We start from the raw sequence: 10,871 nt of genomic DNA, 5'->3' as shown, positions 1-10,871 counted from the left end.
TCTCTTTACAATAAATAATGTTTATTACTGCAGTTATCAATCTAAATTCAAATGGAAAGCATTTCCAATTTAAGCAAACTGTGGACACTACCACAGTGTACCTTTTTAATGCACTACACTATAGCAGAGCAGATAGCCTGACATTCATTTAAATATCTTTATTTACAAGCAAAATGTGAACTCCTAAAATAAGGAGAAATGTAAACAGGGTGTGTCATTCAGTAAGCTCGGGAGAGTTATTTCCTCTCATCTAAAATCTGTAAAAGTTTAGTCTTGCTTGAAGCTACATTCAGTATCTGAAGACATACGCTGCTGAGAGTCCAGTGTGGTAGAAACTATCTGGAGAAAATAAAAGGTAGCAAAACCTGCAGCCAAATGTTCAAGAGGACCTCTGTTATGTGTGCAGACACCAGGGCTCCATGGTCACCGTGTGACCCTGCTGGATGCAGTTCATCAACTGTCCACTAGGAGGTGCTGGTCTGACATGGCAGGCGGAAGGTATGAGGGTCCAGTATCATGCAGGAAACCCAGCGCTCCTCTGCCCCCTCTACTGGGCACTGAAAAGCAAACACCAGCTGACAACCTGGAAATCAGAGAGAAAATGTGGTAAGGCCTGTACACACTGGAAAAAATACAGCTTCATATGTTAAATTTTTTATTTCATTTATTTTTGTGTTGTTATACTTTATTTATAGTTTTGTCATTCATTCCTGTCATTTATGATAACATTTTATTTAACTCTCATAGACACAACTTAAAGTGAATTTTCCTTCATTCTTTTTCTTTGATGCAACATGATTTTGGCCATTTTTAATCTTAAAATCATTTTAGCAGGAATTCAGTAACTTTAATGTCCTCTTACATTAACAAGTCCTTGATTTAATGTTTCCAATTGCAGCTATTAGTTGACTATGGCTGGAAAGAGTACAAATAAATGCAAAGCTAAACTTTTGTTGACCTCAAATGCTCTGCCTCAGATCTTAAAATATATACTCATTAGGCTAGTTGACTGTTAGCTTAGTTATTGTGGCTCTCACATGGCACAAATGCAATTTACAATAGTAATGGTATTACTACTTGAAATTCTTAATAATTTCTTTAAAGAACTGTTCCCTGATCTCAGACAGAGGAACACAAAAGCAGGCTTCTCATTCCTAGCTGGAGATTGTCAATACTGTTGGCTAAAATGACAACTGTCAGCTACCTAGCTAATTAAGCTAACATTAGCTCTATTTATTGGTTGAAATCACCGTCAGCTGACTCTTTTTAAAATGAGAATCTTGTAAAAGAGGTCTTAGATATGCACTTGATGGCTACATACATGATATCATGTTAAAGGTTAAAGCTGCAAAAATGTAAGATCAGAGTTTTATTTCCTTATAACATAAACCAGTTTGGCTGCTTAGCTTACATGTCCATATTTTTACACTAAATGTTTTCATCTGTAACATTACAAAGGAAAAGTCACATTGTCACATTAGACTGAAAGCCCATAGTCTGACAGCCCCCAAAAATACACACTGTGGAGGTGGAGTTCAGTGACTGCTGGCCTTACTACTCTCCAGACTGTTGACATATTGCTCAATTTAACAAATAACATATAAATCATAATGTAAGTCATAACGTATGACTTTGTATGACTGCTAAAGAAAGACGATTCATTTTGGCTGACATTTAACTTTAACAGTTCTTCAGTACACTAAATTAAATAATTTTTATAACGTGATTTCATTAGATCAGTTCTGCTTTGTGAAACATGACACTACATTTCTCAGAAGAACTGAGTGAATTGTGAAAACTCTGATAAGGTAATTTTAAATGACTGATGATGAGGCAAATAAAGTCTTCAATGGTTTCCTGTTGTCGGAGGAAAATCTCTGTTAACATATTTTTAAATTTAAAGGAGCTGAGCTTCCCAGTAAACATCTACTCCTTCTAAAAAGATCATTTATGATTTCTTACGTCTCATAAATGGACACAAACTCATATGACGAACATTTAACATAATCAGTATTAATATTAGCTCCATGTAAAGTGAATAAATGTGATGATTCCACATTTGTTTCTACATTTTTATAACTGCTGATTTATTAAATCAGAGTTCTACTGAGTGAAATGACAGAGGACCTTCGTCTGTTTTGTCATTTAGTAAACATTATCAGTGTCTGATAACCAATAATGTTGCACTGCCATTATTTATGGTTAGGTGTTCCGTAAGGCTACCTCTGTCGTTTTTTGTCCTTAATATCTTAGTGTATTTTGAGGTGGTTGTTAAAAAATAATTTTATGGTGTGACAACGCTGTGGTTAAGGTCTGGTTTGGGTTAGACACAAAAACCACCTGGTTAGGGTTCAAGTGATCACTTGCACATCAAGAAACACTGGCATGTCAGCTTTCAGAGCAATGGGCCTTCCGACTATGGGCTTTCGGCCAAATGGGAAGCACCATTGTGAACAAGGCTTTTTTTTAACATTAACTCTAACCCCACACAATAAAACCTGGGTCAGTTAATGTTAAACTGCATACAAGTCATGAACAGAGCTGAATAACCTCTTGGACAAACGCTTTCTGAATCTCTAACTGTACCAGTCGGTGCGTTCAGGGCCATTCCTTGTGATGGGCCCCATCTTTCTTCTTCTTCTCGTTTTTCTCCTTCTGCAGTCTCTCCAGCTCGGCCTCATACATCATCTCCTGGATCAGGTATTTCTCTCTGCGCATTCGGTCCCGTAGGTCCTTGGGAAGGTCGGGGATCAGGTACGCGATCAGAGTCTTGATGGCAAAGACCATGTGCTGCAAAAACAGAGTATATTATCACAAACGTCAGAGCCATTCCTCCACAGTAAAAACAAACAAAAATGTATTTATTATTTAGCCGCTAGATGCTTCATTAGGTTCACCAGCAAATCGATAATGTTGCACAATCCACTTTTATTTAACCTCCTCTATTGAAGTAAAAACTGTGGCACAAGAATCTATGGTATAGATACGTCTTTTGAAAAAATTGTATTAAGTTATTGTCCTGTCATCAAGCTAAGCTAACTAGTGCTTGCAGAGCTTTATTTTCCTTCTTCAGTAACATTCTATTGAATGAAATGGTGTGCAATGGTGAACATAAGCTTGGGAGGAAATAAACAGAACATTAAAGAGAAAATAGAGAGAAGCTGAAGGAGCTATTGTGACTGACTAGCACTAGCTGGCTAGCGAGTTAGAGGATAGCTCACCAGTACAGCGGTTAGCCCTGGGAGTAGTCACTTCTGGCCTCCCCTATTTCTCATGGGCGAGCAATGTCACTTTGTTGCTTTTAATCATGTTTTAATAGGTGCCTTTTTGAAACACCTTTGCCTTTTTGATTTGTTTAGTTGCTCCTTGACTATGGGCTTGCGGGCTAAGTTAAATGAGATTAATTTGAAGCAGCTGTGTATGTCCTCATTAGTGACAGTGTGTGCACATGGTACTGGACTGAGGCTGCTGATTAAAAGTTTGAAAACTTCAAAAACAATCACGTAGTTGGTTGCAGTCAGAGCAATAAAAACAGACAAAACAAGAAATGGAAAATGGTGACAAACACAATGTCAAAAACCTTTAAGTGACTGGAGAAAAGGTAATACAGGCTTTCCTTGTTGTAACACTATGAGTCTGGATTTCAGCAATGAAATGAACTCTGCTGCATCTTATTTTTTACTAGTCCCTGAAACTGGTTTGGTTCTATCAAAAAAGTATTTTTCTGGCTAGTGGAGCAAAGTATCTACACTGACAGCATAATTCTGAAGCTAAGTTTGCCAACCTGGAGACTTAATTTAAGGTTGATTCATTTTTGAATTAACGCTATTATTCAGGATATCAGTCAAGTTAATTCAGGACTACGAACCTAAGACCTTTCCAAATTATTTTCTGAGAGAGCCACTTTGAGTTAATCTGCGTAAAGGGAAGAAATGATGGGGCTGTAGAGTCATTTTGGTTTAAACATCACCAGATCTCTTCAGCAATCAGCAACATCTTTATATGTTTTGAGCAAATTACATCAAAATGATGAAGACATAGATAGTCACTGATGGATGAAGACAGAAAAGGGCATCGACAAAACAATATGAAGGATTCCAATTCCAAACCTATCCTGCTGTTTGGCCTCATCTGTCAAAAACGCTGTGAAAACACTAACCTCAAAAACAATGATGAATGCCAGCCGGGCTGCCAGGACATGCCAGAACTGCAGAGTGTATGAGTACGGCTCAGCAGAGTCTGGAGGCTCCCTGTAGTCACGATATCTGATGGGTCAAACAACGGAAGCCAAAGGTCGTCACAAACAAAAATGATATCTAAGCGATATCAGTGATTCAAAAACCAAAGGAGAAGTCAACAAATCTGAGTGGAATTCGCTGCAGTTACGCTCAGAATGCTGACAGCATCTGTACAGATGCAAGCAAAACATCAAAATAACTTGTGTGCAAGCTTGTGATTTCATTCTGTTATTTCAGTTCAGCTTTACGTTGTCTGAGAAAACCTGAAAGTGTATGTTTATTTATTCTTGTTGTACTTGGCTTCTTTTCTTTTATACTCCTGTTTATGTAATTTATGATTTATATATGTGCAGCTCAGTAAGATTGTGCAAAATGCACAGAGCCTGCATGTTGGTTTATGGGGATAAAGTGATGGATGGACACACCAAATGGGTTATGCAATCCACCCTAGGTCTGCATAAATGCTTGTAGCCAAAGCCTGTTAAAAATTAGAAGGTTTGTTTTCATCAAACACTTTTTTTAGTGCAAAAGATACAAGGGGGAAACCTAAATCATGGCTCAGCTACAGAAGTACAGTTTTAAAATGCTTGAAATTATGCTCAATGAGCACTGAAAGCCGTTGGTGCTGGGGCACATACACAAACACACTACCTGCAATACTTCACATCTTCTCCAAACAGCTCAGAGCCATTTGTCTTCGGCTGTGATGTCTTCTCAAAGTCAGACACGCGAAAAACTGAGAGACTGGCATTGACATAACCCATCATACACCTGAGGAAAACACAAGATATCATTTAACACTTACTGCATCAAAAAATATCAAAATAACAAAAGGAAAACCACACTCCAAATAGTTGGTGAATATGAAATAAAGAAAGAAACCAACAGGTGCACAATTATCTTCACTCACCCCTCCCCTGCTCGACCCTGACCAGCACAAGGCCCATACTTGTAGGCGTAAACAAGGCGAGGGATGAAGTCTGAGGTAACAGCGATGACAAAGGCGTTGGTGATGACGGACAAGATGCCGATCCCCTCCAGAATGCCATACCAGATCCCTGCCACAAACACACACAATTAGACACAGATAGAGTTATACCCCCCAAAAAAGAAGAACAGAAAAACATTATTTTTAGATTGGGAAAAAACAAAAAGATAAATGTGCCAGTCTTCATTACCTATGTCTTTGGCTTGTGAGGGCAGAGGTCGGCGCCACTGTGTGACAAACTTGTAGGCGTCTAAACGGATCTCAATGATGTTGTTGAGCAGCGCTAAGAGAGGGGCCAGAGGGAAGGCTGCCACAAAGATGGTGGTGAAGCCAAACTGTAAAACTGAAAACACAATACATGCACAAAGAGCCTTTAGGTCCTGCATGTCGTCATCACAGCTAACATGAGGGAAATAACTGGCTCTTAAGCTGCTAAATGCTCCACTTCATTTACCAGCTGGTTGCTAACTTTGTCTATCTGATGTATGGTGCTGGGCAGGTAGTGCACAAGGGGTTTATCAGAGCTTTTTCGCTGAATACAGCTGCCTGCTGTGGCCTTAAATAACACTGTAGAGAGCAGGAATACTGCAGGCCAGATAACCAAAACAATGAGCTGAAAAACACTAAAACGCTCTGCAGAGCTGAGGGAAAGAGATTACCTTGCTAGGCAGCTGGATTTTCGAGATCACAAGATCACAAGATCACACAAGAATCCATCTTGTCAGGCTTCAAGTTATGTGCTTGTGGTTGAGCCACCAGTGATTCAGACCAATCAGTATCCTAGAGCTACTGGCAGCTATGGGTGTGGTTTAGTTGTGATGATGGCGAGAAGCGATAGACAATGATAGACAGATGGTTCACCCAATCACCTGCCAAGTATTTTTCAGAAGTGCCTGCCCTTTTCCAAACAGTTTCTAGGGATGATGTCTTAGATGGTTCTGTGTAACAAACCACCGGGCATGTCAAGATAGGAAAGGGAGTGGGGTGATATTCTCTGTGGGTTCATCACTATAAGCAACCCCTTTAACATTACCCAGTCATTTCTTCCCCTTGTTGATATGAACTTATTTATAAATGCAGCTTCAAAGTTTTTTAAGTTAACCCACAAATGCAAATGAATGACTATTTTAACAATTTGGTATTTGTCCTTTTCATTTTTCAGTTTTGAATCTATTTGATGATAGACAGTGGTGACAAACATGAAAGATGTGAGCATGTGGAAAAGCTCCTAGCCAAATCCAGTCCAAGGCAAATCAGTGTCACAGTTACATAATATGCACTGCAGCTGCTGGATCACCAAATGAAACTGTCCTGTAGAAGATTAAACTGGAGTGCATTTGGGATAACCTTAAAACTATAAATCTGATATTAAAGGTTGTAGTACTCACATAGGTAAAGTTTTATTATCTCTGGAGCCATCTGTACTAAATATGTAAAGAAAATATATGCATGGCACTGGAAGTGCAGCTTACTCATTTCCAAGTATTCATCAAAGAGTCCGTAGGCATTCATTGGCTGTAGGTTGTAATCCCTCTCCCACTGTGGGAAGCTAGCTTTAGCTTTCTGTCCGTGCTCTCTCCTCAGCCGCCGCCGTGTCCACCAGTTCTGGATCAGTCTAACAACCACAAGAAAACAAACAACAGAAGATGGCAGGAACGACTGATTCAGTACAGAAACATATGTATACAATTTGATCTGTTATTAATCTGTAATCAGTACAGTTACACAGGAATATGCATGTTGTCATTGAATTAGTTAAATTGCTGATCATATTTAATTATCAATAATCTGTAGGTTGGCCAGAAACATAATGTCTGACATCTGATAAGCACCACTGAAAAACACACTTTAATTTCATTCTCAATGTGGAAAAAAACGTCTGGAACTCACGGGTAGCCAAGCTCCATGAAGTTGTTCCAGGTCTGTTTTAGCACCATGATGATCCCCATCTGCATGCAGAGGTCAATGAGACAGCCACTGGGGTGGCACTGCAGCAAGGATAGAGAGAGAGGGTCAAAGTCTAGCCCTCGCTAACAATGGCACTTATAAAATGTAAGCAAAAATTGGTGGAACTCTGCATTGCCTCATCATTCTCAAGACTCATCAATCTAAACACCCAATCTCTCAATCTGTTAGAAATTCAAGCAAACCTAATGCAGAAGACAGACTCCACATGGTTATTATACATAAAGGCATTATACTACATTATATAAAATTTTACATAACACAAATATACATTTTGAAACGTCAAAATCCCTACTGTTACTATTTATCAATACATATATCTATTCTTGCATTTTGGTTACCTTTTCTGTAGAAGGCCCTTCTCACCCACACAGGTGTCAATCAAGCTCAATTTGTACATGCCCACACAGTCCAGTAAAGAGGTCTAATCAGGCAACATAAGTGAGAACACCTGTGTGGGTGGGATATAGGTGTGTAGGGGCTTTATACTAACAGGAATTGCATCATCAGATGTAAATCACAGTACAACTTTAGAATGCCACTACCAATTAAACTTCATTTTATTCCAAAATTTTAATGACTCTGTTCTGTACATGATTTTATTATGAAGAATGGCAGAAGCTTTCCAAAGTTGCAGTGTGATTGACATCCAACAGTATACATAATGTATCATTTCCTCTTAGTACAAAACTATGTTGATTTCATGTATACTAACTGCACAAACAGTATACTATAATGATCAATGTTGCATTGCATTGTGGGAGTGTGCATCAACAGCAAATTGAAAAAAGTGTTTAAAGTATGCTTTTTTAAGTATATGTCATTCTACTACTTGTCCAGTATGGACACACTACACTCTAAAGGTGCTACCATTAGTGTTTACTACCTAACTGGGAAATATACTCTGTATCTAGAGCTCAAAATTAAATGTGCTGGTAATCTGTTGGTTGTCATTTCCATCTTTTCATATTCCATTGGTAGATTGGTAGTATCTTATATCTAATCAGGATTTAAAATGTAATTATTTTACAGACCTGAATAAAGCTACTCACTACTTACATGGGCACTTTTGCAAGCAAGTAAATTTACATAAAAGACATAGCACAGGCCTATAACACCAACATGAGTGTTTTGTTGTAAGCAAGAAACCTTTCAGATGCATCTATTGAGCTTATAGAAGCTTTTGCAAATGTTCATTAAAGGCCAGTAAGCTCTCCAAGCACAATCATGATTTTGCATGGCCACAAAGGCTGATTGAGTTCTGTATATCAAATCACAGAGAATTTGTCATTTCAATTTCTGCAGCCATGGGAACATGTGGGAGTGCATTAGCTCAGCATCTAAAAGCACCATCTCAGGCCTTTTTTCCCCTTAGACCACTTCAGTGTATTATTTCCCCACATGTTCCCATAAGTACTGCTGGCTACGCTTACTGCTGATGGGGGTTAAATGCCTGGTGGTTGGGCATAAAGTAATAGCCTAATGTCCAATTTAGAAATACTTGGATCCATAATGCTTTGCTGTTATTCTCCCATGGGAAAGCAAAGTAATTACTCACTTCTTCCAGTTTCCAGCGGTTGATGAGGCGTAGATATGCACCAGGCCGGCCTGTAAATCTGTCAACCAAAGAAATAACTATTTTTAAAAAAAATAATGTAAGGTGGCAGCTTAATATCAATCAATATGGCAGGCAGTATCTTAGGACCTTTTTTTTTTTAATCTAAGATAGCTTACTGTTTATTGTTTATTTATTTTTTCTTAAATATCTTAATTGTCTTCTCTTTGTTTTTGCTTTGAATGTTTCTGCTTTCATAATCTGTCTTTTTTCTGTTTATTGTTCATCTTTTGCTGAGCATTTTTTATTACATTTGTATAAAATAGGTTCATTGTTATTATGTATCGATTGTGGCTGTTAGAGAACTGAAATTTACAAAGTTACAGTGGCACATGCTGCATTATGTTTGTGAATTCTGCACAACATTCTCACCTCCCCAAAAAAAAGGCGATGTAGAAAGTTGAACTGTTGAGGTTGACAAACTGAAAAAGGAACATCTTGAAGGTGAAGCTGTTCTCCCACTCCAACTCTGTCCTTGGCTGCTCTGTGGCCACAGGAAGAGAAGCAAGGAATAGTAAGATAAACTAAACATGCAGACTGGGCATTTTAGTAAGGTGACCAATGGGACAAATGAGATTAATTTGTATGACAATCACAACAGTCATAGACCTAGACCAGAGTGAATATTAATTATCTTAATGGCTCTGAATTTGACCGTTCACTAAACCCCTCGCCAGAACAGTGATTGTCAAAACATAGCTTAGCAACAGGAACCAGGCATGGCAGACCTGTCAAGCTGTGGATTTTTCGACATGGTGAAGCGGTGCACATGGGGCTGTAGTAAGATAGGTCTACTCTGTCTATAAAGAGTTTTTTATTTACGACTAGCACATCCAGTGTAGGTCAGTCCTGGGTAAGTTTTAAAAAAATACATCCTTCATGGATTACAAATTCAACAAACACAAAGAGTAATACTTGACCTTATTTGCAGTTTGAGATGTTCTGTCAACAGTTTAATAGACATTTCTTTTATAATGGTGGACTATGGAGACAATGCTTTTCAAGCCACAGGGGATTTTTTTCACTGTAATACTGCCAGTGGCCACTAGGAAGAAATGGCAGTAAGGCCATATAGAGACCAAATCAGGTGGTGCAGCGAAAACGCCAGTCCCCCCATTCATTTGAATGGGAGTAGTGTGTTTCGTCTGCGGCCGTTTTGGCCGCTGCGGCGCTGCACCGGACTGCAGCCGGAAAGTTGAGCCAGAGTCAACTTTTGGAGAAACGCAACCTGACGTCACTGTGGCTGAAGGCTTCAGATCAGACTGATCAGAGTTGTAAACTCTGCCATGAGGGAGCACAAAGACGTTACTAGGATGAGGGGAAGACATTTCTCTTTATATGACAACGTTAAAAGTAAAGTTAGAGTAAAGAGAGAGAGCTGAGAGCATCAGTGAGAGAGAGAGAGGGAGAAAGAGAGAGAGAGAGAGCAGCTGTGTTTGAGCGAGCTAGAGAGTGAATGAAGAGAGGGAGCCCTGGTAGCGAGAAAGCTGGTGAATCAGATCAATAAAACGTTATTTTCTGATTGTTTCACAGCGGTTACATTCTAGAGCACAAATAAACACGCCCACAACCCCCCACCACACCTCGACCCTGCGGCTGAACACTGCACCACCTGATTTGGTCTGAATACGGCCTAAGACTGAGTGGAGGCACTGTATCGAGCTCTCTTTATACATCCATGGCCAACAACAATGTACTTAACAATTGTAATTGTAATTTAAGCCTGCCTGAAGAAACTTTTTACCCTCAAGAATAGCAGATCTGCTGATAAAACCAACTTACCTAAATTGGTGAGCAAGAGAGCAACTTTTTCATAGAGCTAGGGGAAAAAAAACAAGGTTTTAAGTCATTGCTGAGTGAAGAAATTAACAACGACCGAGTTAAAAGAATATACTGCATATATTTATTTTATTCAGAAGATATTTAGTAGATTTGTACGGTACTTATGCATATTAGTATGTCTGTATGTATTTATTATTCTTTACTTGGCAATGTAGCAAATGAAAGCATCCTGTATCTTGGTCATATTGTGTTATGATTATTATCCTTCTATTTATTAGTTGAC

At 38.8% G+C, this 10,871-nt stretch overlaps 1 protein-coding gene across 3 annotated transcripts in view; it reads right to left on the bottom strand.

Annotated features, from left to right (window-relative positions):
- The window catches only part of LOC121890732 (anoctamin-4-like), a 48,911-nt gene continuing 38,040 nt past the window's right edge, over positions 1 to 10,871 (bottom strand). For all 3 annotated transcript variants that reach the window (XM_042403237.1, XM_042403238.1, XM_042403239.1), the window contains 11 exons: positions 10,589 to 10,625; positions 9,179 to 9,290; positions 8,750 to 8,807; positions 7,117 to 7,214; positions 6,699 to 6,841; positions 5,417 to 5,569; positions 5,149 to 5,296; positions 4,890 to 5,009; positions 4,160 to 4,265; positions 2,587 to 2,790; positions 1 to 583 (listed from right to left, as the gene is read on the bottom strand). In XM_042403237.1, coding sequence (XP_042259171.1) covers positions 2,599 to 2,790; positions 4,160 to 4,265; positions 4,890 to 5,009; positions 5,149 to 5,296; positions 5,417 to 5,569; positions 6,699 to 6,841; positions 7,117 to 7,214; positions 8,750 to 8,807; positions 9,179 to 9,290; positions 10,589 to 10,625 — 1,167 coding nt within the window. In that variant the 3' untranslated portion in view covers positions 1 to 583; positions 2,587 to 2,598. The remainder of the gene's footprint in view (positions 584 to 2,586; positions 2,791 to 4,159; positions 4,266 to 4,889; positions 5,010 to 5,148; positions 5,297 to 5,416; positions 5,570 to 6,698; positions 6,842 to 7,116; positions 7,215 to 8,749; positions 8,808 to 9,178; positions 9,291 to 10,588; positions 10,626 to 10,871) is intronic.

Source organism: Thunnus maccoyii, chromosome 23, assembly GCF_910596095.1.
Source record: "Thunnus maccoyii chromosome 23, fThuMac1.1, whole genome shotgun sequence".
Classification (NCBI taxonomy): domain Eukaryota; kingdom Metazoa; phylum Chordata; class Actinopteri; order Scombriformes; family Scombridae; genus Thunnus; species Thunnus maccoyii.
Note: the sequence above shows the minus strand (reverse complement) of the source record. Positions and strands in the feature narration are given on the sequence as shown.